Here is a 27,831-nt window from a genome sequence, read left to right on the forward strand (position 1 = left end):
TCCAACAGTCTAGGCCCAAGGTTGCTAAAAAGGCCAAGACAATCTCAAGAGTAAATGTTGATAGCAATAAGATGAAAGTGGTAGAAATTGTTGAGCCCCTTGCGGATAAGACACGTGAGGAAATGCAAGCTGCTGATTACAGGGTTGCAAGGATAGAATTGGGCAAACAAATGCATGAAGTGGTCAAACACGATGCCCATCAATCTGTAGCCTCACTAGTGCAGCAGTATGACGAACTTCTAGCAAAGAAAGACAAGCTAGAAGAAGAGAACCAACAACTTGTTGCTGCTGTTCATAAAATTACAAAATCTGTTGGTGAAGGGAGTAATCCTACAAGTTCTTCCGGTTCCCAAGAACCAATTTGTGGAGTTGAGAGAGCTGCCCAAAAAGTACAAGCATTGGATTCTTGGGTGGATCAACTTCATGATCTATGAGCACAAGTGCTGAAAGACATTTTCCGAATGATGTCTAAGTTGGAGGCCATTGAAGAGAAATTGAATCATACCTCCGACACTTTCAATCAGAATCTAGAAAGGGTTGAAGATAGTTTGACAATCTGGCGCACCATGCCCCAACAACAGTTGAGTGTTCTTTAAGAGCATGCCATTATTTCTTCCAGGGTCATGTACTTGGAATTTGAAGAATTTTTGAAGAATAAAGCCCTTGTTGTCAAATCTCTCATTGAGGAGATTGATGATGCAATGAGATTGCGGGGTGAAGTATTTCAAGGTATTGTTTCCCATTGTGAGAAGGCTTCTTGCAACATAATGAGTCAGAATGGAGAGCTGATACTAGAAGAAGTTCTTGCAGATCTACAGATGAGAATTCATAATGAATGGAGGAGCGAACAATTCTTAGCTGCTTCATTTCAGGCTCTGATGAAACATCAAACCTTTTTGCACGAAATCCAGTCCATCTTGGAGAAGAACAACTCTTTGCTTCTTCTATGTCATGATACCATTGTGAAGACCATGGTTGTTGCCAAGAACACCCACAAACCGAATCCTGCTGAGCTATGAATGATCATCCAGAAGTTCGAAGGATTCATGTCTTCACATGCTGAAGCTTAAGTGTTTTTCAACACTTAGTTGTATTTTTCCAGAATTGTAATCTCTTAGTTGTAGTTTTTCTTTTGACAAGTTTGTTGGTGTAAATAATTATTCATCTTGGATATTATTACACTTACTTAAGTTTACTTAGGATAATGCATTTCATAGTAGTTTGGGTATGAGACACTTGGGTGTTTGTGCCACATTGGGATAGTGTGTGTAGGAGAAATTCCACCTTTTATGGTGTTGATTTTGTTGTTACACTCCACACTCAGTGGGTGATCCACCTCATGTGGACTATTATATTATTTCTCCTACCTACCCACACCTATTTCCTACCTACCCTTGTTTCTTATTGAGCCACATGTCATGTTTGTGTGCTCACATATCCCTAGCCTTGCCTATATAAGCAAGCTCATCTACATTGTATGTAACAACTATTGAATCATATTATTGATCATTTTCTATTGATGAGAATACAGTTTATTCTTGTCCCATATTATGTCTCTATTTTGTACATTTCATTGAGCTCTTGATCTTGGCAAAATCTCACATGGTATCAGAGCCATTGGGGCTTCATTGATTCGTCTTGAAGAGACATTATTGCGACGTCAAGAGGCAGATTTGAGGAGCAACATCTTTTGGAGGCGTCTTAGACCAGATCCGACCCCGCCATTGCGTCCAGAAGGCCGTTTCCATGAATTTTGGTTATAAAGTTGGCCTATTTTGGTGAGAAAATTTTTTTCTCCAATTTTGCGAGTATTGTACGGATTTCGAAATTTTTTTATTATATTTTTCGGAAAAAAAAAATCTTTATTTTTTGAAAATATTTTTTAGAAAAAAAAAAAATCAAAAATCAAAAAAAAATTTGAAAAGTCGAAAGGAAAAAAAAAAAAATAAAAAAAAAAAAACAAAGTTTTTGGGGGGTCCGCAGACCCCCCCACGTGACCCCGTACTGCAGGTCTGCGCGCTGTGTATGACGCGACGTCATCCCAGTGTTCCCCGCCGGTACACGCCGCTGTCCCGTAGATCAACGTCGTTGGCGCCCAGGTTTCGCGCCAGCTCCTCCCGTCTCCGGCGCCTGCTGCAGCACCGGTCCCGCCGCCGCCGCAGTGTTCTCCGACCGCTTCCACCTGCACCGCCCAGCTCTCGGCGCCTCCCCCGCTTCCCGGTCGCAGCTCCCGACACCATTCGCAGGTCCTCGTCGCCAGTCGCTGCTCCTGGTCCTTCGCACCGCGCCACCAGCGGCTCCTCCCGCCGCTTCTCCTCTCCAGCAGTGCTCGCTCTGCCGGCGATAAACCAGACCGGCGAATCCCGTGCCCGCCACATGGCAGGCGGCCACAGGCCTGCGGGTAAAACCGTACACACAGTCAGCTGCCGTACGCCGAGTCGTCCGCCACATCACCTGTGCCCAGTCAGCTTTCCGTACGGTATGGATGCCACAACATCTGCCACGCAGAGCGCCACGTCAGCAATTCCGTACAGTACGGTTGCGCAGTCAGCTGTCCGTACAGTACGAACGCCCAGTCAGCAGAGGCGAAGTTTTTGCGACGGTCATACGACCGTCAAATTTAACCCAGTGACTTGCTGACATCAGCATTTTAAAAAAATTTGGCAGGCCCCTCTCATTTGCATTTTTGATTTTGCAGTTCAACTTCAAATGGCCATAACTTGCTCATTTTTGCTCCTTTTTGGGTGTAATTTTTCTTGAAATGGGCTAGAATTTCGTGCTCTTCGCAGTGGTGAAGAAATTTTTTGATTTTGATGCACTGATTTTTCAGAAAATGCAGTTTTTGGTGACAGTACCTGAGTAATCCCAGTTTTTGCAACTTCAGAGGCTTCGTTTGGGGTCATACGACCTCCTTTTCAGGTGCCGTTTTTTTTAAAGTGCGTATTTTTTCGTCTACTTTCACATCATGCTATCAGATTGATGCCATTGTAAGTAGAAATTGTACTTTCAGATTTTGGCCATTTTTGGCTCTCTTGGTACTTGTATATTTGCTTGAATCTCAGTTAGATTCATTGCACTATTGATAGAAGTCTCTTGTATCTCACTTGAGAAGTTGTAAAATTTGCATCATAAGTCCACTTTACCTTTTTTTGCAAGTGGCTCATTGTAATCGCACTAAGTATAAAGTGCCAAAATCATCACTTTAGGGGGGTACTTTGATTGATTGAATTTGGGGGGGTGTCTCTTGTGCTTTTGTGCTCTTGTGCTCCTTCCTTTTTGCTGCTATGGGTTCTTCTAAGTTTCCTCTCTTAACTCCACATAATTATGCTACTTGGAAAATTGATGCATGGAGTAAACTTATGGAAAAAGGACTCACTCATTACATTGATGGAACTATTGTTGCTCCAGCTAATCCTAAGGCTGATCCAGTTGGTCACTTAGATTGGCTCACTAAAAATATCATGGCAATTGGTACCTTAAGAAAGTATGTATCAAAGGATCTCATTTTTCATATTGAGAAATGTACTCTAATCAAGGATGCTTGGCAAAAGTTTCAAGACTTGTATGGTCAAGTTGATGAGATTAGGGGATATCAAATTGATAGTGATCTCACCATGTTAGATCCCAAGAACTTTGATACTATACAAGATTATGTCACTAAGGCAAATGAGTTGAGGGCACAACTCAAAGATTGTGGCATTGATAAGAAGGATACTCAATTGATATTCAACTTGATAGGCAAGCTTCCACAAGAATATGCAGCATTTGTTTCTAGTTTCCAAACCCATAGGATGACAATGGGTTCAAGCTACAAAATGCCTACATTTGATGCTTTCAATGAAATGTTGATGATGGAACAAACTAAGTTGATAAGCATGGGCATTCTTAAGGCTTCTAAGTCTCAAGCATTAGTGGCAAATCAAGGAAACAAAGGAAATCAAGGAAAGGACAACTCAAACAAGAAGAAATGACAATCAAAGCCTAAAGAAAAAACACCATCTTCTCCAAAACAAGGAGATTCATTCTCTTCCAAGAGAGATAATTCACCAAAGAGGGAGAGACCTACTTGTGCTTATTGTAAAAAGATTGGTCATGAGGAGCATCGTTGCCATTCTAAGAAGATTGATGAGCTTACACATATCATCAAAAAGCATAACATTGATTTACCTAAAGTCTACAAGAAGGATGATTCATCAACTTCCACTTCCTCACATTCAAAAGGAAAAGGGCAAGCATTCATGGCTTCTACAAGTGGAAAGACTCACTCTTTTGGAACAAGAAAAGAAAAAGCTCTATGTGCTACTATCAGTCATGATTCAGAGAGATGGCTTCTAGATTCAGGGGCTTCTCATCATATGGCATCTTCGCAGTCTATGTTCTCTACATTTGAGCCTTGCACCATGCCACAGATTTTTATGGGCAATCATACATACATGGATGTGATTGGGAAAGGATCTATTGACATTGGGGATAACTCCTTCAATGATGTGTTGTGTGTACCCCACTTGACAGACAATCTCCTTTCTATCTATCAAATCACACATGGCGCAACTAAGAGAGTTGTGGAGTTCACACCTGACTCAGTTTTCATTAGAGACATGGAGACTAGAGCTATCATTGCGACTGGGGTGGTTGATCATGCATCTCGGTTATACTCCTTTTCAGTTTTTCTTTTGACAAGTTACATGTAAAAGCCTTTTGTAAATTGCAAGTTAAGTCTTTACTTGCATTTTTGTAATTACATGTAAGGCAACTACAAGTTGTGTTCAGTTAGGACTGTAGTTGGAATAAGTCTTAGTTTTTGAATAAGTCTTGGTGGTTGAGAGAATCTCTCAAGTTAGTTAGGATCCTCCCACCTCTTTCTCAAGGCTCCTCTTCTATAAATACTTGAGGGGTCTATTGTAATTTTTTTCTTTTTGAAAGCAAGCAAAAACTCTGCCAAATTTGCAGCAAAGAAGTCTTTGAGCTTTTATGTGTAAACTGAAGAATTGAAAGGAATAAAAGAAAATTGCTCAAGCTTTGAGTCTTTGTGCTACATTCTTGAGTTTGTGTTCCATATTACCTTTCTTGCAAGTGTTTCTTTGAGAACTTAATCGAATCTGATTTGCAGTCTTTGAGCTACAAGTATTGGAGATTAATTTAGTTAAAGTGGAAGTTCTATTGGGAAAAAGCTGTAATACTTTGTGCTTACACTTGTTCTTAACATAGTTTAGAAGTAAGTAGATTTTATGAGAAATAGCTGCGAGTCTTTGAATTCACACTTGTTTTTGCTGTTTTGTGTAGAAAGAGTAAGATACTTCAGTCTTTGTGCTGTTATAATTTGTTCTTAGTAAAATTAGTATAGAAAAGGGTAGATAGGACTTCACATAATCAAGACTTTGAACTTGATATTGCTGTCCCGTCCCGAACGAAGTGACGAAAGTCTTTGAGCTTTCAGGAAAGTTCATTTCCTTTTTCTCATTTCATTTTGAAAGTTGTTACTGCTGTTTTATATCAAATCGCTATCACTTTTCTGTGAAGAGAAAAGGATATTGCCTTTCTTGAAAGAAGAAGAAAGACTGCTGTCCCATCCCATTTTATTTTTAAGCTTTAGATAGATAGGGGGAGCCTTCCCTTAATTAGGAGAGTTTTACTCACACACTGTGGTTGAAACCAAAGTTTTGTATATTTCCCCACGTGTACAAAATTTTCAACCAACAAGTCACATAGAAATCACACCAACAACCACCACAGTGTTCAGATAAACAAAGAAGAATTTCGAAAGGAAAATGGATGCCAATGAAACTGTATAAAGGTAACAAAAGCCACCAAGACGAAGACAAATAGAAGATTGCGATATGAAATAAATAAGAGACGTTGGAGAGGAAAATAGATATGCATCTTAGATCTCTATCGCAGCTATAACTTCAATACTCCCTTTTAGCAAGAGAGAGATCTTCATTTCGTCATCTCATGATAGGTACATACAGCTGCAACCAAAGAAAGTCAACAGAGTCTCATCACAGATTTTATTCAATAAAATTGTTATCTCAGCATAACAATATTCACCATAGCTACTCCTAGAGGGTGAATGCAAACATAAATAGAAATCATAAAGTCATACACATGACTTCCACCATAGCTACTCCCAAAGGGTGGATCAAGGGATTTCACCTTGAACTTCTCTCGCAGAGAAGAACTCATTAATCAAGGGATTTCACCTCGAACTTCTCTCGCAGAGAAGAACTCGTTAATAAAGCTGAGACTCTCTCTCAGCAAGAGCTTCATTTCCACAATGCCAAGCTTATCTCGGAAGTGGCTTGGTGAGAATGTCTCCTGTCTGCTCTTCTGTAGAAATATACTTGAGTTCAACTGCTTTTCGTTGAACCATGTCTCTCAAGTAATGATATTTAATTTCCAAATGTTTGGATCTATCGTGAAATACTGGATTAACTGAAAGCTTCACACAACTTTGATTATCACACATAATCACAGTAGGTTCCAAAGGCTGCCCAAATAAGCGTGCAAGTAATTTTCGAAGCCACACAGCTTCTCTTGCAGCCACATAGGCTGCAACATATTCCGCTTCAGCTGTACTTTGAGCAACACAAGATTGTTTCTTGCTGCACTAGAAAATCATAGCTGAACCTAAGCTAAAATAGCAACCTGAAGTGCTTTTTCTGTCAGGCACACAACTTGCCCTATCTAAATCTGAAAACCCCTACAAGTTTAGATCTACACAAGAAGAAAATTTTAAGCCAAATCCAATTGTACCACGTACATATCTCAATACGTGTTTGGCTGCCACAAGGTGAATATGCCTTGGTTCACACATGAACTGATCAAGGTATCAACTGCATAGCATATATTAGGCCTTGTGTTAATCAAGTATATTAAAGAGCCAATTAATTGCCTGTACATAGTAGGATCAACTAAATCTGAATTTGCTGCATCATCATGTAATTTTTTCAGATTTATCTCCATAGGAGTCACCATAGACTTGCACTCTAACATGTCAAATCTTTTCAAAATATCAATTGCATATTTTCCTTGACTCAATATGATTTCATTGGGTCTTTGCCATATTTCAAGTCCAAGAAAATAATATAACAAGCCAAGATCTTTCATTTCAAATTTTGAAGCTAACTCCTTGCATTTGACAATGAGATCATCATTACCAATGAGAAATAAATCATCAACATATAGCACTAAAATCAGCACCTTGTCATCACATACCTTGAAGTATAAATTTGGATCAACATCATTCTTTAGAAAGCCCAAGCTCAAAAGATATTGATCTATCCTCTTATACCAAGCACGGGGGGCTTGTTTAAGACCATATAAGGCCTTTTTCAGCTTGCATACATGTGAGTCTCTATTATGAATAACAAAGCCCTCTGGCTGCTCAATGTAAACCTCCTCTTCAATTTTACCATTCAAGAAGGTTGTTTTCACATCCATTTGATAAAGTTTCCAACCCTTAACAGTTGCAACAACTATGATAGTCCTGATAGAAGTGTAACGAGCTACAGGTGCAAAGGTTTCTTCGAAGTCTATGCCTTCCTTTTGGGAAAAACCTCTGGCTACAAATCTAGCCTTGAACTTTTCTATACTCCCATCAACTGCATGTTTGATTTTGAACAACCACTTAGAAGAAATCACTGATTTGTTTTTAAGTCTTGGAACAATGTCCCATACATCATTTTTCATAATAGATTGATATTCCTCCATCATGGCATCCTTGCGCACTTGCTGATTTAAAGCTTCTTCAACACTTGAGGGCTCAGATGCTATGATATGACTCATCAAAGATACATAGCCAACAAACTTGTGAGGTCTTTTACTTTCTCTGAAAGTACCATGAGGGGTTGCATATTTTTCAGCCTCTTCCATAGTGTGCCTAGCCCACATAGGTCTTTTCTTATGAGCTGAACTATTACTGGGACATGCTGTTGTGACTATAGAGTCAACTCGATCAATTGGATCAGCTGGATCAGGTGAATCAACAGGATCTTCTAAATCAGTATACTCCCTTTGAATGTCTGAAGATACATTCAGATCAGGTGTATCTATATCTTGAGGATGCTCAAGATCTTTATTAGATTCCAAGTTAGTCTCTTCGGATTTCTTGCAAGCTACATCTTCATCAAAAGAAACATCTCTGCTGATTTCAATTTGTTTTTGACCTAGAATGTAGATTCTATATGCTTTTGAAGATTCACTATAACCAACAAAGATGCCTTTCTTGCCGGAGGGTTCTAATTGAGCTCTTTTCTCTTTTGGAACATGAATATAAATGGGGCATCCAAAAATTCTGAAATAACTAACCTCTGGTTTGATACCTGAAAAATCTTCTTCTGTAGTCATGTTGTCTAGAATCTGATGAAGACTACGATTCTGAATGTAAACTGCTATCCTGCAAGCCTCGGCCCAAAGAAATGTTTGAAGACTTTGGTCATGAATCATAGCCTTTGTTACCTTAACAATTGTCATATTCTTTCTTTCAGCCACACTGTTTTGTTGAGGATTACAAGGGACACAAAACTCCCTCTTAATCCCAGCTTCAACACAAAAGTTATGAAAAACACCAGAAACATATTCTCCTCCATTATCAAATCTAAGAACTTTTATTTTCTTGCTAGAGAAATTTTCAACTAGAGCTTTGAACTCTTTAAATCTGGACAACACTTCATCAGACTCTTTAGACTTAAGAAAGTAAATCCAACACTTACGTGAAAAATCATCAATGAAGGTGACATAATACCAAAAACCACTAAGTGAAGCAACTGACATAGGTCCACATAAATCAAAATGAATTAGTTCTAGAACATCCTTTGCCCTACTTTCACTACTATGAAAGGTGCTCTTAATGTTCTTACCTAAAGCACACCACTTGCAAACACCACCATGGTTTTTATTCAGCTTTGGAAGACCATTGACAACCTTCTCCATTGTAGACAAAGTTCTGAAATTTAAATGACCAAATCTTTTATGCCACAACTCACTTGAACTTGAAGAATCATGAGCTAAGACTTGAATGAGATGAGCTGAAAGTTTGTAAAGACTATCATGACGAACACCAATAACAAGAGCTGATTGAATACTTGAGTTCTTCTTCCATGCAAGTACTTTTCCATCAGCAAAAGCAACATGATAACCTTTGTCTTCTAATGCAGAAATAGAAATCAGATTCCTCTTAATACCAGGAACAAATAGTACATCACTTAAATGAAGAGGAATACCAGAGTCTAACTGAAAAGAATTAGAACCAGCACCCTTCACAGAATAGCAAGCATCATCACCAATGATAACTTGAAGATGAGAGTCTTTTTCTTTCAAGTTTGAAAGGTGTTCACGATAACCAGTGATATGACGAGATGCTCCACTATCTATCAATCACGTATCATTGTTAGGAGGAACATTACTAGAAAGTGCAGAAATAAATAAGAATCCCTCAGAATTTTCACTTGACTCTCTTTGAGGAGAAGGATTCTCAACATTTGCAGCAGCTACTTGAGGCTTTGACCTTGATACACAATCTCTGACAAAGTGACCAAATTTGTCACACCTAAAACACTGAATTCTAGAAAGGTCCTTTCTCTTTTTCTTGACATCAGGGGCTGACTCAAAATTCTTGTCTCTAAATCTTTTGAAGTTACCTATCTTTCCTTTCCCTTTAGATGTGTGAGCAGCTAGCACATGATCATCTTCATGATGAGATTTGCGACCATTGCCTCTTGCTTCTTGTCTGCATTCTTCCTAGATGCAATCTGCTCTCAACCTATCAAATTTAGGAATTTCATCTCTTCCACTAATGCCTTGAATGAAGGATTCCCAAGAGTTGGGAAGTCCATTCATAGCTAACATCACCAAGTCTTTATCAACAAAAGTATCTCCAATTGCTCTAAGTTGATCTTTTAACTCAGAAATCTTCATGAAATAAGAAGCAACAGATTCTCCTCTAGACATTTTCACATGCAGCAGTTGACGCCTCGGGGCTAAAGCTCTGCTGGTGTTGTTGAATTCATAAAGATCCTTTAGAGTTTGAAACATTTCCTTAGCTGAATCCAACTTAGAGATGATAGGTACCAGATGATCCTTAATAGAATCAATCAAAATTTTCTTAGCCATGGTCCTATTTTTTCTCCATTGAACTTTCTCTGCATCAGCAGAAGGTTCTTCTACATCTTTCAAGACATAGTCAAGGAGATCATTCTCTTCTAGAGTAATCAAAATTCTAAATTTCCAATAAGAGAAATTTGATGACCCATCTAGTCTATCTTCTACTTTCAATCCGTTCACCATTATGAATAACCTAGGCAAACAAAATAAAGAAATAAAGAACTTAAAAGACTCTGGTTCTGGATCAATCTGCTAAACCCGCTTTGATACCATGTTAAATTTGAACCAGAATAAATAGAAAGCAAAACACTAAACTTAAGAACAACACAAACACAAGAACTTTATCCTGGGAAAACCCTCCACCTGAGGGTGAAAAACCCAACCCACTCAAAAATGAATTTTATTATATCTCTGAAAATGAATACAACTATTGATAGTTTCAGGTTACTATCAATCACACTAAGATAAGTTTGATTCTCTACAAATCAATCATGACAATGAAGTCAAATGATACATTTCATATACATTCTATAAAACTTCATAAGTCTGGAAAACTCTGAACACAGAAAACATATAATATTACTGTTTTGACAGAATCCATACACATTACTCTCAACTTGCTATGAGACAAAATGATAAGCCCGCAATATGATTATCAATCTGCCGAAGAAGAAGACCCACGAAAATAAAAGAGCGATGTATATAAAGAATCCAATAGCAAGTGAAGAGACTCCACGATGGAAGAGGAAAAGTCACCAACAACCACATAGATGACTCATCGAGAGTCGCATAGAAATCACATCGACAACCACCATAGCATTCGGATAAACAAAGAAGAATTTCGAAAGGAAAACGGATGCCAATGAAATGGTATAAAGGTAACGGAAGCCACCAAGACGGAGACAAATAGAAGATTGCGATATGAAATAAATAAGAGACGTTGGAGAGGAAAATAGATATGCATCTTAGATCTCTATCGCAGCTATAACTTCAACATTCCATTTGCTGCTCTTGTGGAATGAAGAGCATTGGCAAAAAAATAGAATTGAGACGGTATACATAATGGTACTGATAAATTTAAGTTATGATTCTTCCCAAGAAATTTGGTTGCTTCTACATGTCTACACAAAAGTACATATGTTTTTACCAACGCATATTCCTGGATGATTTGGATTTGTATGCTTGCAAAGAGATATCATACTAGATATTTTGGTCCACTCACATCAGTAACTTATCCTTCTATGATATGAACAAATAAATAGTAATTGTGGTATATTTGACACCTTATAGATGTTTAACTACCCAAGTTTGCCGTATCTTTAACCAGTTACACCATATAGACATATACATCAAGCCAAATAACTAAGAGATGTAAATGATTTCATACTCAAAAATTGAATGATAAGAATTAACAAGCTTGTGACAAAATAAGACTGAAGTAATGGTCACGGAGGTCTAGAGAGGATGCAAAATTGGCCTTTGTATCAACCACATCCATACAAAAACACAAGTCCACTAGTTTCTATTTGTCTATAATTAGGGTTGAAGATTCTTGATGGAGTATCCTATTCTATTTCTTGATCCATTTGAATATCTGTCTGAGTAAATGAGGAGGCATGAGCAGTGGGCTAGGACCATAGTCTATCCAAGGTGTGTACAAGGACATGTAAACATGAATGTTTATTTCATTTTGAAATCGTAGATCTTTGCATTTCTTAATTGCACTTTATTACTAACAACAATTATATTTTTGATTTATAGAGTTACTACTAAAAAATATAGACAGAGTAAACGATAGAGAAATCCTGAACAAAGAATTTTAAGCTCTTCTTTTTGTATGGCATGCAAGAATGGAAGATCAACACCCCCGAAAAGATTTGCAGAACCAACAAGAATGGAAGAATTGGTTGTGCACCTCAGAAAGATTCGCAGATCCAACACTTCCCGAAACTCTCCTGCATTTTTTTTTGCTGTTTCCCATGCACCTGTGGTTTGGATATGTTGTGTGAGTCGGTATATAGGCGTTTGTGGCGTTTTTTTCCCGTTTCACTGTTTTTTTGGGGTACTTGCATTGTTTTAGGGTTTTGCAGTTTTCCATGTTTTTCAGCCAATTGTCAGTTGAATTTTTTCCAATTTTAATCTGAATTATTTGGTCAAAAAAAGTTGAAAATCGTTGATGTGATTTTTGTAAAAAATCGGTTGGCTTGCTGACTCCCAATTAATCGTGCGCAATCATGATTTTTTGCAGACTTATGCTTCTATGGTCCAAGGACTCATAAGTGCATTTCCAAGGTGGAGAGGGACTTATGAGTGTGAATTGAAGGTGTTCAAGGACAAGTGAGCGCATATTCACCTTGTGTGTTCAAGGACAAGTGAGCGCATATTCACCTTGTGTGTTCAAGGACAAGTGAGCGTATATTCACCTTGTGTAAGGACAAAGAGGGTGCAAATTAGAGGTTGACAAGGATTTTTCATAAAATGCTAAGGGAAATTCGATCTTGAGAGGGATAATTCATGTTTCATCCTTGGATTTTTCATTTTAATTTTGGATTTCCACTTCTCAACTTAGGATTTTAACATTTCAACTTAGGTATTCCTCATTTCAATCATGGATTTTCCATGAAAATTGCAACTTTATCCAAGGATTTTAAAATAGCTCTTAGAGTTTTCCTTAATTTCCTTTTTTGTCAAGGTTGGAAATTCGACTTGACAAGGAATTTTCCTTGTCTTGGTATTACATCCTTGAATTTTCTTCTCCGAATCCACACTTGCATTTCCAAATTTCACCTTCTTGACACCTTGTCTTGACGACAATTTTCGACAACATTTTTAACAACATTTTAGTGCCTAGTGAAGTCTCTCAAAATTTTGTCCTCTATTCCAATCTTGAAGTTCACATTCGTGTACTTTCAAACTTATTTTCCATTCTTGTCAAGGTTGGGAATCTGACCTTGACAAGGAATTTCCCTTGATTTGGAATGGAAACCTTGGATCAATTGCACATTTCTTGTTCAAACTTTGGATTTTCCTAGTTTCCTTAAGGATTCATTATTCATTCCTCATCTTGGACTTGGAATTCTTGACTTGACCTACCTATTCCTAACTTGAGCATACCCTTTCCAAGGAGAGATCTTTGCACTATAAGGTGATTGACTCAACAAGGATTGATCAATGTTTTCCTCCAGATTGACAAGACATTAATACCCCCCAAAAGGCTAAGAGATCAAAACTATTGCCAAGCTAAGCAAAACTAAGCTAACAAGTTTAAAAAAGAGGGGTCCCCATTTGCAAATGGGGTGTGTGTGTTTACAACACTACTGGAACCAGCATACCCTTGCTTATAAAATGATTATCTGTATAATATGAAATATTCTCACATTTCCTAATAATCCATTTGAGGGCGACTTTGAAGAGTTTTTGATTTTCTTGGGTCGTGAGGATTCCGCCCTGTGAAGATGCTTTCTTCTAGTTGGGTTGGTTTTGTTCCCCTTGTTACATGTTTATCCGGATGGTCATCTTTATAAATATTGGGTTATGATCGGATTTCCCCCATAATATTAAAAACAGAAATGGCTTTTTTTAGTGATGCTTATGGATCTTCACAATCTAGATTCCTTTTCTTATATGATTTTGAGCCTTTTGGAGCGAAGTAGCAAGCTCCCAACCTTATTGTTACCTGATTTTCTGTTATTTTCAACCATATGTACTGCTTCTTTGAGTCTTCTTTCTCTACCTTATAGATCTGCCCCAAGTTTCTTTGATTGCAAACCACACTGATTGCACAAAACACTCTTGTTTGTCTGTTACTATATGCCTATATGTTAGTTTGATAACACAAGGGTTTTGTACATTCATAAAGTAGACAAACAACCATGTAAAGAGTTTGAAGATGTTGCTTTGGTAACCCATAGTGATATTCCACTCATCTATACATGGAGTAAAGGTAATAAAAACAATATAGTTACAGCATGATATTACACTTTGGGAGAAAACCTAGATTTACAATATAGAAAATGCCCTGAACCCTTTGCTAGAGAGAAACATTAATGGTTTGTAATCTCTTCTCTTTGTTTTTTGCTCTATAAACGTTTTTCCATTATTTCCACATCGCTGTGCAATCTTTGGAAGAAGAACTAGGGTCGTTTGGAATTGTACAAGTTGCCCATGTCTTCTTGCATCATCCTCACATGGTCATGCATTTGGAACCATGCCTATTACATTAGAAATCATACATTTTTGCACATAGATAATGTGTTTGAGGGTTCCACAAATACTTGGAGACATTTGAGAGATTTTCCAAGTCTGATAATGTCCATTCCTAAGTCATCAGTGGCATTTTTTATTGTGTAGGGAGGTAGATAGCCCTTTCTATAGTTGCTTCTAGGAATTTGATGAAGAACATGACATTGTGACTTTTGTGTGCAAGATAAGCTACAACCCATGAAATCCGCAAAATGGAAGATTTGGAATAGGCATGAGTACCATCTGGGATTGAATTCAACCGTTGGGTTAATGGCAGATTGGAAATCTTCATCATCCACCATTAAAATTTTGAGAAAATCTGTGTCCTTGGGATGGACAATGGTATTTGGGTGGGAAAAATCTGTATGGAGTAGTTGAAGGGTAAAAATTAGTCATGAATGATGTCTTGGGAAGTTTAGGAGAGTGGTTGAGGTGAAAAAGAGAAAATGTGGAAGTTTGATGTAGGTTGGGATGTGAAAAATGGAGATGTGGGGTTTCCTTGTGAAATTGGACCTCAGGATTGGGCATAAAAAAGGAAGTCTAGAAGTCTATTGAACACCTACAAAAGGATAAAGCAAGTGAATGAATTGAATGGAAGAAGTGTGGGGAAAAGATGTAGAACTAGACATCAAGAGGGGAGTTTTGAGAGAACAACAAGATGTTCAAAAGTTACTGTAATGTTCCCAGTTGGGGGACTGGGATATTTGGCGTTCAAGTCCTGTAAACAAACGCTAGTACACAAGCAATATGAAAGATGATTACATAGATATATTTATACTGTGCAACTATAAAAGAAAGAATGCTATATGTTATCCTATATATATATTAAACTAATTTATGGTTATCTATAAAAAGGATACAATATTCAGTTGGATTTTACCTGGGTTGTCCCAACCCTCTATTGAGAAATATTTCTCAGTTAGGAGCAACCCAGGATATCGTCCTCTGAATGACTCTATTTGGGATCTCTATTAATGAGTGAAATCATTAATTTTCTCAAAGTCTGGTAGAGATCCCACCCCTGCTCAGCTTCTCTATCTTTAACATATGCATATGGTTAACCTCTACAATATATATATTGCCTCTACGAAATTCCATATGAATCTCTCTCTATCTGGTTTCCTCTTGGGATCTGGGTATTCAACTCTGTTTTAAAATGTTTCAATGATCCCTAACTCTTATAAATTGTCTCTGTGGCAATCTCCATTTCTTCTGTTCTTTAGTTCTTAGTGTATCTCTACATTCTGATGGTGATTTATTATTTAACATCACTACTATATAAATATCGCTCTTATGATATGATGCTGAATGTGTCTTTGTTCCTAGAAGTGTCTTTTTTTAATTCTAAGTGTATGTCCATTATAACAATTATGAATGCACCCCTGCAGCTTGATTCTAAATGCTTCTCCTATTAATCTAGAATACTATTTACCAGTTTCTATTAAACTACTATTATGGTGTATTTCGAATTCTATTATTTCATGAAGTATCTATTTTGGTTTAGGACGAACCCGTTACAGAATGCTTGCTGGTGGCGAAACTGGTTGTGAATGGTGCGCTCCTCTACCCCCGCGATGTAGCTTCTGTTGCCTGTATGCGGGTGTGTTCCTCTACTACCGCGACTCGTCTCCAACGCGGTTTCCATTGCCTGTACACGGGAGCTACAGGCTATACGCGTCCAAGGGTAATGTCGCGTCCTTAATCCGCTGGTGTTTAGACCGCTATCTACTCTTTCTCTCTCCGTGCTTTCCCCTTCGTGTATCATCGATGCAGTATTCATAGGCATCGTGAGATGCTTCTTCGGCGATCGTGACTCCCGGGCGTGGCTCTTGGTTATGTCTAGTTTAATGCATGATCTTTTATTTGTTTATACTATTTCCTTTATTAATTTGATTTGTTTTCTTTATTTATTAATGTCCTATTCTAATCACTATTTTTATTAATTAACAATATAACTTAATTTATGTTTGAATATTTCCAAATAACCATTTATGACTAATGGTTTATTATTGATAATATTTATTTATTATTGACAAATAATAATTTATGACTAATGATATATATTATTATTGATAATTATTATGCATTATCTATTTATTATTTACAAATAATAATTTATGATCAATTATATATTATTATTTTCATAATGCTAATTTTTTTATTTATTACTTATTTTAAATAACAATTAATGATTCATCAATTGGGGTCATTTCAGTTACCTTCAATTCTACATAGGAAGAAATTAATGAAAAAAAGTGTTGGGAACCATTGTAGGAATTCAATGTGGAAGTGGAAATCCGTAAGAAAGGATCAAAGGGAATGATGAACTGGTACTTGGAAATGGAGTTAAGACTAGAGGAAGTGTGGAGGTTTGGGGGTGAAAAAGAATTTTGCAAAAGTGACTAAGAATGATGCATGAGAAACTTGTTTAGCTAAAGGAAGTGGAGGGGGAAGAGGAATCTAGTTGGACTCCAAAAGTTTGCAAAGGAGAAGAAATTGGAGAATTGGGGGGATGTAGGAAAGGGAGTTTAGGACACATGAAATAAAGTCTAGATGCCCATTGAAATACCACAAATAGGGATAAGAGTAGGAAAATGATGGAAAGGAGAGCTCGATGAATTTTTGTAGAACTTTCTTGCAAGATTGGCAGTTAGGTTAGGACACTGTACAAGGAGACGATGTTTGGTAGTCCATAGATAGTCTGCAATACTGCAAAAACAAAAGAAAATAACTAGAACACTTCCAGCCTTAGAATGTTTTTGGATTTTTCAACTTCCAACATCTAATAGGGATATGGAGGGTGATGAGGAACAACACTCCCGCAATTTTGACCAAAGGAGACCCATTTAAAGATTTCTTAGACTGTTTATAAATGACGGGCAAATTGAGGCCAAGTGCACACGGGGACTTGGACTCAAGAAAATTTTTGCACTTTTAGACTGAGTGTGAACATGTGTTTGAGCAGAGTAGCTTTGTTAGTGTCATTGTGATGTGATACCATACTATTAGCAATTCTGTTAGATTATTTTAATGAAGTTTTATGTTTCTTTTGATAATTGTGTGCAATGTATTATTGCATTTTAATTGTTAACATTTTGTGCTTCAGTCAAAACATCAATGATCACATCAAATTTGTCTATTCATAAACTTACCATAAATTTTTAAAAAGTTTAATCTGTTATCTTTTATATAGATATAATACTGCCATCCGCCTTTCCCTATAGTTTTGGGTGAACTTCTAGGCACCTCTTTTTCATATCCTCTTGTTTTTTTGGTCTCCGCCAAAAATGAACTTGGTGAACATAGCGTCTCCAACAAGTGAACTTCATCTCGGGCAGCTAATAGGTGCAGATTTGTGCCTGAGCTATGAGCCTCCCCCAGCTCAAAATAAGAAATACATCACTCATTTTGTAAGACATAAACAAATGCTTTTAGTTTTGTTCTGCCTCTGAAATTCCCTATGCACTAAGCTTCTTTGATGTGCCCCCAGTATCCATATACATATAAAAAGGAAAACACATAATTTGTTACCTTGGAATTTATAGTTTATAATCTCACAAGGTTCATTAAAACAAAGAAGGTGCCGTTTGGATTTTCATATTCCTTCTTTTGACAGACAACATTGATCTCTTTGACTTGCAGTCCAATCCTTGGTTCTTTGGTTCATTCAGTGAGACATTTTTTTGTTCACTTGATATGGATATTGATGGATTTGCTTTGATTTCTTTTAAATTTATCTTCTTTTTGACTGCCTACCTGTATTTTTCAGTATCTCATAATTTCTTTATTGTTTGTAAACAGGAGACTGTAAAGAAGGGTATTATATTGGAGTTGAAGTGGCAAAGGATGATCCTCGTGCAACAAAGCGCTTTTTTGGATCAAATGTTTGGCCTTCAGAAGGTGATACTCCAATTCTCCAATATCTGAGATCATTATTATCTTTGAGAAATATGTTATACAAAGAATTATGAAGGATCAATAACTTAGGGATACCGTCAAATTCTAATACTTTAGATGTTTCTTTGGTAATTTAGGGATGTAAATTCTTGCCTCAAGTCCATTTCATTGGCAGTATGCAATCACAAGACTTCTTAGATCAATGTTAAAGATTTGGACATGCTTATATACAATTTGTGCTATAAATTGTGAAACAAGTAATTGACTGCCTTAAACAAATGCAGAGATTTTGCCTGGTTGGAGGCAGATTATGGAGAAGTACCATCAAGAAGCATTGTAAGCTTTTGAATATGCATTTAAAAGAATTTGAGTATGCTTAATAAGATTTGTGAAATATCCCACCCGGATCTGGATACTTGTTTTTTGAAGTTTTGTGTTTTCCTGATTTTTGTGTTTTTGCAATTTTTGATTTTTTTGATATTTTGCATATAATGGAAACACAAGAAATAATAATGAAAATACTGAAATCACAACTCGTAACCCTTGAAAAAAATAATTACCCCACAAATCAGAACTAAATATTTGCTTGAATCTAGAATGATTACATACCCAGTTTGTATGCTTTGTCTAGTACAAAGGATCAACAAGGAATAGCACTGTTTGAAATTATTTTAACTTCAGAAAATATTCAGCAGTAACAACAAATATGTATGGCCTGGGGTTTAAACTAAAGATCTGCAATTTTGTTGTTCTTAGGTCTGTTGATGATTCTGATCTGTATCTGCTCTAATTTAAGCCTAGAAAAGCCTACACTGGGTCCTTGAGATGAATTGGCCAGCCCTTGAATTGGTACAGACAACAAAATGAATGCTCAACACCACAAATCTGCAATTCATCCTCTTCCAATCTGCCCTCTGTTTTCCTCTTGTATGATTGATCAAAACATTATCAAACTGAATATGTAATACAAATCAAGTAAAAGAGTATTGTATGGTCCAAAGGTGTGGCAGGCCAAGGATGTTTCCACCTTGATTACTAGCAATGTAGGATCAATGTCAATGGAAGGGATGAAACAGATCAGTCCAAGACATATTTGTCTCACACCTTATTGCTATCCAAGGGGAGACACCACAGATCGAATGAACAGTTAATTGTCTTCTACATAATTGCTGTTCAAGGAAGTACCACAGATTGAACCAAGAACAATAAATGGTCCTCTACATTATTGCTGTTCAAGGAGTATCACAATGTGCAATTAGTTAACTAACTAATGACAATTAAATTATAAGGTAGAGACACGAATTAGGCAGTTTTTGCAAAGAGTTGCGGATGTTGAGACACAACTTCTCACATCATGTCTCATTGTGGCATACTTAAGGGTGATCATAAGTTCCTTCCAAGCACCGAAGTTTGTTTTATAATCTTATTTCATATTTGCAGCGCTCAAGGAGCCTGTTGACAACCGAGTAAGAAGGGGGTATCAATCCGCCCAATTACAAGGTAAAGGATGCACAAGCCTAAGGCAAAAATCAGACACAACACCATGTATTATAGCAGGGATATAAAGATCTAACCAGGCACAGCTATCTGATTGAGGCACAACCTCTCATACCTTCAACCCATGAACATATAGTCATATTCAGAAATCGCAATTCCTTGTCATCTATCATCCATATTCAAGTCAATAATTATATCAGATTTCATTATCTCAAATAATACTTCTGTATTCATTTCAGAAACATAGCCTCATTGTTAATTTCATTCTTCTATCGATATATATAGGCAATCAACAATCAAAAACTTGTTAAAGTCAAGGTTGTTCCTTTAAGTAAATCGAAGGTGACATAATATTTTTAAGAAGGGTAGGGTTACATGCCATAGTTGATATATTTATCTATCAGATTGAAGGCAAAATTCTAAGTATCTCTGTAAGGGACATTACAAGTGGTATGGGAGCTGGTAAACCTGTCAGCCTGTGAAGGTAAGTGTTGCGACGTCTTCACATATCGCCCCATTGCAAATGGGGACCCCTACTTTTTTTTTTTGCTTTCTGGAGTAGTTGTCTTAGTTTAGTTGCCTAGCTTAGCAGTAGTTTTGGACCGTTTAACCTCTTACTTGAGAGAAGATGCAATGCGGTTTCTAGGTCGTGTCTAGGCTTGAATTCCATGATGAAGGTTCAGAGTAAGAAATATATGAAAGAGTGAAATTTGGAATCAAGGATAAAATCTCCATATGAGGGAGTCTGCCTTCCATCCTTCTGTACATCCACTTCCATCCTTCCCTCCATCCCATATCCTCCATCTCACATCCATATCCTTTACAGCATCCGTAGCCATGACATCCTTCATGCCTTTCCCTATCCTCCCTTCCTTACCACCCTCTACCTTCGGTACCCCTTTTTCACTGACATCCCTTACTTCTCTCTCACCCTGGCACCTTTCTCCCCACCGACATCCTTCTCCAACCTCCCACCGCGACATATCCCTTGCTCCACATCCCTTACACCCTGCTTCACGCGGCATGTTCTCCCCACCGACCTTCCTTGCCCCATCTCCACTGCGACACCTTCCTCTCCTAACATCCCTCACTTCCTTCTCCACGTGGCACTTACATCCCCCACATCCTTCGCACCTCTTCCATCACAGCATGTCCACACTTAACATGCCTCTCCACCTTGCCATCGCAGCATGTCCTACTTAAGACCAAAGCATGGGTATAGAAAAATCAACGCTAGCATGGATAAGAGGGGGCCTACGCACCAAAAGGAGATGTTCCATTTGAAAAATAAGACCGATCACAACCTGACTTTGAAATCCTCGACAAAGGTAAATAAAGCATAATATAACAGAAGGATGAGGTAGCGCCAAATTGCATAATGGAATGACAGACTCCCAAAACATTGCACCTGATAATGTATGAAGAAAAGTCTCAACGCCAACATGGATGTATAGAGGGCTCCCACTCATTGAAAGAAATGTTTTATTAAAAAAAATAAGACCAATTCCAAAGCACCCAATAAGGATGGAGAAGAATTAGTGCCAGCTAAAAGGAAATGAAGGCCAACGTGGACCCAAAGAATAAAGAGCAAAGTATTTTGAAAATTTACAACCGTTGAAAAAATAAATAAAACAAAACATTTCAAAAAGCAAGTCGGCCTACAAGGTTAAAAGGCACAGCTCCTTACTTCAATGCATATATAGGAGTTTTCTGTCTTAATTAAAGCATCATTCAAACAATCAGCGAATTCTGATCTACAGTTCAAGATACAGCAAAATACATCCAAGATTAACAATTTTGGATAACTAATTTTGATCATTTCATTGATCAAAATACATTTTCAAAGAAGGCAATTTTGATTATAGGGCTTTGGTACTAATTTGAAAGATTTTCAATCCACTTTTGAAGGCAGAGCTGAGCAGATTTTCCATATATAATCAGACCTGTGGAAAATATAAAATCAGACTCAGAATCAGATGCTTCCAGATAGCAAAATGCATTTCCAGATTTGGAAAGGGGTTTTTCACACTTAATTGATGAGGTTTTGATGTGATAAAGGTGTGTTGGATTAAAAGTTCATTTTATTATTTCATCAATATGATTCAATATGTTTTCTTTTTCAGGTTTGATTGGAGAATCATAGCGAGGAATGAGGAGGCACATTGAAGATTACGTCAAGATGGGATACAACACAAGGCAAGCATGACAACAAGAGGAGCATAATACATTTGAAGTTTTCATTGCATCATGGTGACATGAAGAAGTTTTGTTGATCAAGACAAGTTCAAGGACCTTCAAGATATCATTTCGATGCTAGGAAGTCAAGACCTTGGAGCATGAAGGGCAGATAATTTACATGATGAAAGGATGATTTACAATCTTGAATTCTCTTCGGGAATCCAAGAATCAAAGTGAGTACATTGAGGAGTTAAATCCAACCGGGTACATCATTCACCAAGATAGAATCATGAACAAGGGAAGATCAACCAAGGTCATCACATAGTTTTGCATCAAATGTGATCAAGGAGGCAAATAGTTTCAGAAGAGTTAATCAAAGTTTATTAAATCATAATGATGCTTCCCATCATCATCACTGCTGAAGCTTGAGATGTTGAGTATCAAGAGATATTGCCCAAGACATCAACATTCATTCATGATGAAGTATTAGGTCTACAATGCAAGAGAAAGGTGGTATCCCAGTCATCATTCAACCAATCAAAGGATTCCAGGTTAAAATGTCCAAGTTCAATGTACTTGACTCATTATATGGAGACACAAACTTTGAGCTACCTACCCCTGTTTTCTATTGCTTCACATTCAATATTGAACCTAAATGTAATTTTCTCATTGGCCAGAGGGAGTTGTTTTAACAAACCCTAATTAGGGTTTTCATCTTGTAATCTTGGCCATTGATCTAAAATCGACCCTGGCCACTCATTGTAAAGAGAGCATCATATAAGGCTCACTCTCTCTCATTTGTAAGGGTTAATAGTTTAGAAATAGTTAATGGGTAATAGCAGGTTAATAATGTTAGAAGAGTAGAAGGATAGATAGATTAGAAGTTATAAGTTAGAATAGAGGAGGAGAAGAAGAAATTGTTGCTAAGGCTTGTAAATGGATATACTCTTTTCATTGAAGCTGTTGTGGATTTAATGTGTTGTTTCAACAAGTTGCATGGTCTCTACTTCTCAATTCATTTTTCATGTTCTTTAGACGAATGAAAGAATCTTGTGCATGATTAATGGTGAAATTCATATATCCATACCACTAGCAATTTGCTGATTGTAAGTTTGCCTTGTGTCGTCAACTAGAATCTTTAAATGAGCTTAACTTCAATTGCTATTCATACCTTGGTATGCATCACCTTGATGGCATCCTTCTTGTTAATAGTGATTAGAACATCGCGTGGCTACCTTAGGATATCGCACTAGCTTTGTGGAGTTGTTTGTTGATGGTGAAGCAGAGTGTTGTCCTCATTTTTTTAAATAAAAAATTGAGAGCAACCCCTTTGAATTTTTGTTAAAATTCATCCTGTCTTTTGGTATGCTTCCCAAAGTTGCAATTTGTTTCAAATCTTCTTTATTTTGGGTTTGCGCATCTTTCAATCTTCTTTGGTTAATTTTCAATCGTTTTTAGTCTTCTTTTTTGCACTTTTAGTGCAAAATTGGGTTTCAGAGATTATATTGCAAGTTGGGGGAATTTTTAACAACATTGCAAGTGAAACTATGTGATAACCCCTACGGTATCACCAAATGTAAAATTACTTAATAATATTAATATAGGGATTAATTAAATAAGGTTATTGTAAATAAATGATTAAAATAATAATATAAGTAATCTATGAAAAATAAAGGAAATATATTTAATATATAATAATAAAGAAAAGTGTTATTTAATATTTAATATATTTTAATAAAGAAAATGTTATTTAATATTTAATATATTTAAATGAAATGATTTTTAATATTTAATATATTTAAATGAAATGATATTTAATATTTAATGCATTTAAAATATATATAATAATAATGAAAAGCATTATTTAATATTTAATTTTTAAAAGGCAATATGACCCCTATGCAAACATAATATACCATACTAGCCCCGATTACTCCTGCACCCCTTCATGCGGAAGGGGACCCGTGGAGGGGTACAACCCTTCACGAGATATAAAGGGAGCAGCAGCAGCCAAGGTTAAGGGGGAGAAAGTGCAGCGGAATAGAAGAGGTAAAGCATGATTAGAGGCAAGCACCGATCTGACACGACTGCTACGGACAAAACAGGTAAGTAAGGAATCAATATTGTTATATGTTAATGCTTACTTCTGTATGTATTAATGGATGTAAATAATTAATATTATAATATATACATTAATGAATGACTATTCTAATAGATAGGTAATGAAGGAAGGTAATAAATGTAATTAATGTATATGTAATATTTATGATAATGAATACTTTAATGAACACATCAATGAATGGTTTTCAGGTATTAAGGAATAAGTATAAACCGTATGTTAGTGAATTCGTACTAACATACGTTAATGAATATATATCAATGCCTAGTAGGAATATATGTTAAGAAATAAATGTGAATATTGGTTAATGAACGTTTTAAGGAATATATGTAGGAAGTACATGTTAAATCAGGAATATGTACATATGGATTATGGAATAGGAAAATAGTAATAAAAGGCAAAAATATATTATAAATGTAATCACATGTTGGAGGCTATAGGGAGGTAACTCCCTTAGTCTAAGGGAGGGGTTATGATAATCCCTTGGGCAATATATATACAAAATACCTATATGCATATATATGGCTTGGTTGACTAAGTTCAACCAAGAAGAGACGGATTCTAGCCGGTCCCCTCTGAGGACTTGGGTGATGAGGTGCATCACCCAAGGCAAGGAATGGACATAGGGTATGGCTTGGGTGTAAGAAATTACACCCAAGACAGGAATCGAATTAACCTTCGATTTCCTGAAGGGCTTGGATGTAAGAAATTACATTCAAGACAGGAGTCGAATTCACCTTCGACTTCCTGGAGGGCTTGGAACCAAGATGGGTTCCAAGAAGGCGAGCCTCACAACCGCCTAAGGACATATCTTCGTATGGCATTCGTATCCTTTTTAATTGATGAGAATTGTGATTATGTAATTAAGTATTTTAAAGTTAGATTGCAAGTTAAATTAGTTATATATATATATATATATGTGTTGTATTCTAACAATCTGTTTTGCAGGACAGTGATCTCTAACTAGTAGGGATATTACAGTGGTATCAGAGCATAATCCTGCCAACCTGTGGGAAGGGTTCTTAGTTTATGATCACATATTAGAGAAAGAAAGGAGCAAAAGCAATGGCCGGTCAATTGGCCAAACAGCTTCAGACTTTCATGGAGTGAACCAATGAGAAATTTGAAAGAATGAGCCAGTTAATCCTCCAAAGTACAAACACCAATAATAGAGATATGCCAAACCCTAGAAGAGAGACACACTCTAATCACGCTGATAACGAACGATCGCCTCAGAGTTCTAGACAAACAATTCCCGAATTTCTTCCTACAGAGGAACATGTGAGGGAGGAAGAGGAACCAGCCACACTTGGGCTGGAAGAAATTGCCCAAATTTTTGCTAGATTAGAGCCAAAAGTTCAGAGGGTGGTGTGGGTGGTGTCCTTCAGGGACTTCTGTGAGTCCAAGACTAGTGAAGGTAGAAGGAGAAAACCTATGGGTAACGACCTCAAAGCTAAAGTCAACAAAATGTCCCTACCATGTTTTGATGGGTCAGGGAAGGATGTCGCCCAAGCTTGGGTACAAAAACTAGACACCTACCTTTCATACAGCCCCATGACCGAAGGAGATGCTATAAAATTTGCCATACTACATTTAATCGGAACCGCCCATAATTGGTGGCATAACGGTCTCATTACCTTAGGACACAAAAATGTCTCCACCTACAATGAGTTTACCCAAAGGCTCATCAGCTGATTCGACCAGAAAGACTCCGAATGGTACTTCCAAGAGTTAACACACCTTAAGCAAGTAGGAACCATTGAAGACTATATAGATCAATTCCAAAACTTGTCAGTAATGGTCCCCGACCTATCCTAGAAAAGGCTTACCTACATGTTCTTTGAAGGCCTGAAAGACTCTATTAAGAATTTTGTAAAACCCCTGGAACCACAAAACGTAGGAGAAGCCATTAAGAAAACTAGGATGGTCGAATTTGGTGCTCCCAAGAATACCTCAACCAAAACACCACATAGGAATGAGGGACCCTAGAGGGACCGCCGGGAAAAGCCTTGCCGCTTGTGAAAGAAACCTTGGAGTTTCAATCACCAATGTAAGGAGAGAGAAGAACTCGTGGAGAAAGGGTTATGTTTCAAATGCAAGGCCCCATGGGGGAAAGGCCATGAATGTAAAAGAGGATAGTTAAATAACACAGAAGAAATACGGGATGAGGAAAGACCCTATAAAAGAGCCAGATTTGAAAACAATGAACCAAGTACCTTGGCAGTCATCACTCAAGGAAGTGAGAATAGATGCTTCAAACTCAAAGGGACTATCAAGGGACAAAAAGTAATCGCATTAGGGGACACATGAGCTTCACATGACTTCATTAGCAAACACTTAGCAGAAAAGAGATTAAAAACTCAAGAGTTTGGAGGGTTCGAAGTGATCATGGGCAACAGAGTCATAGACAGGTGCACTAAAGTTATACCTCATTTGGAAGTCACCTTGGGAGGACATACAATTATTACAAGGAACTTCTTTGTGGTAAACCTAGAGAATGACATCATTTTGGGGATGCCATGGATAAACTCATTGGGATGATTCATCATGGATAGTCCAAATTGGGAGATATGCTTCCAACATGAAGGGAGAGAGATAACATTGAAGGGAATTCTCGACGGCTCTCCAAAGATAGTATCATGCAATAAAATGGAGAAAATCCTCAGACATGATCAAGGAGAGTGGGTCGCCCAATGTATGGTCTTGGATAAATCTCTAACTGAAGGTCAAATCATTTAGAATGATATACAACCCATCCTTAGGAGACACAAAAAAATCTTCGAGGACATTCCTCTGGGTTTACCCCCAAAAAGGGGATTTGAGCATTCCATTGAATTAGAAGGAGCAAAACTTGTCATTACCACTCCTTACCGCCACCCCCACAAATTCAAAGAGGAGATTGACAAAACCATAAAAGAATTATTAGAAATGGGACACATCCAACCAAGCAGCAACCCTTTTGCTTCATCAGTAGTATTGGTCAAGAAGAAAGACGGGACAATGAGAATGTGCATAGATTACCGGGCCTTGAATAAAAAGACCATAAAAAACAGATACCCTATTCCAAGAATTGATGAACTAATGGATGAACTCCACGGAGCAAAATATTTCTCTAAAATCGATCTAAGGTCAGGATACCATCAAATTAGAATAAGGGAAGAGGATATTCCCAAAATAGCATTCAGATGCCACTATGGACATTACGAGTTTTTGGTTATGCCATTTGGTCTCACTAACGCCCCGGCCACTTTCAATCATGCATGAATCATACATTCAGGCAACAGTTGAGGAAATTTATACTCATTTATAGCAAGACATGGGAAGAACATCTCCTGCACATCGAAGAGGTATTAAATATTCTTGAGTCTGAATCATTATATGCTAAAGCCTCCAAGTGTGAATTTGGGATGAGAGAAATCATCTACCTAGGACACAAAATTAGTGAAGCGGGAGTAAGTGTGGATGAAGAGAAGATCAAAGCCATCAAGGAATGGCCCACCCCTAGAACCTTAACACAATTAAGGGGATTTGTGGGGCTATGCAACTACTATAGATGTTTTGTAAGAGGGTTCTCCAAGATTACAGCACCCCTTACCGATCTAACTAAGAAAGGGGCTTTCGCGTGGAATGACCGGGCCCAACAGGCCTTTGAACAACTTAAAATAACCATGAGCACTTGTCCAGTATTAGCCATCCCCGACTTCTCTATACCTTTTGAACTATAATGTGATGCATCAGGGGAGGGAATTGGGGCCGTACTCATGCAAAAGAAACACCCCATAACTTTTGAGAGGCGT

The 27,831-nt window shown here is 37.4% G+C and overlaps 1 protein-coding gene across 1 annotated transcript in view; it reads left to right on the top strand.

The window, feature by feature from the left end:
• LOC131035729 (2-oxoglutarate-Fe(II) type oxidoreductase hxnY) overlaps positions 1-27,831 on the top strand; it is a 233,439-nt gene that overhangs the window by 50,816 nt on the left and 154,792 nt on the right. Inside the window, exons 3-4 of the mRNA XM_057967467.2 lie at positions 18,145-18,243; positions 18,525-18,576. Of these exons, the coding sequence (XP_057823450.1) occupies positions 18,145-18,243; positions 18,525-18,576 (151 nt within the window). The remainder of the gene's footprint in view (positions 1-18,144; positions 18,244-18,524; positions 18,577-27,831) is intronic.

The sequence above is a fragment of the Cryptomeria japonica genome, chromosome 3, assembly GCF_030272615.1.
Source record: "Cryptomeria japonica chromosome 3, Sugi_1.0, whole genome shotgun sequence".
Classification (NCBI taxonomy): Eukaryota; Viridiplantae; Streptophyta; class Pinopsida; order Cupressales; family Cupressaceae; genus Cryptomeria; species Cryptomeria japonica.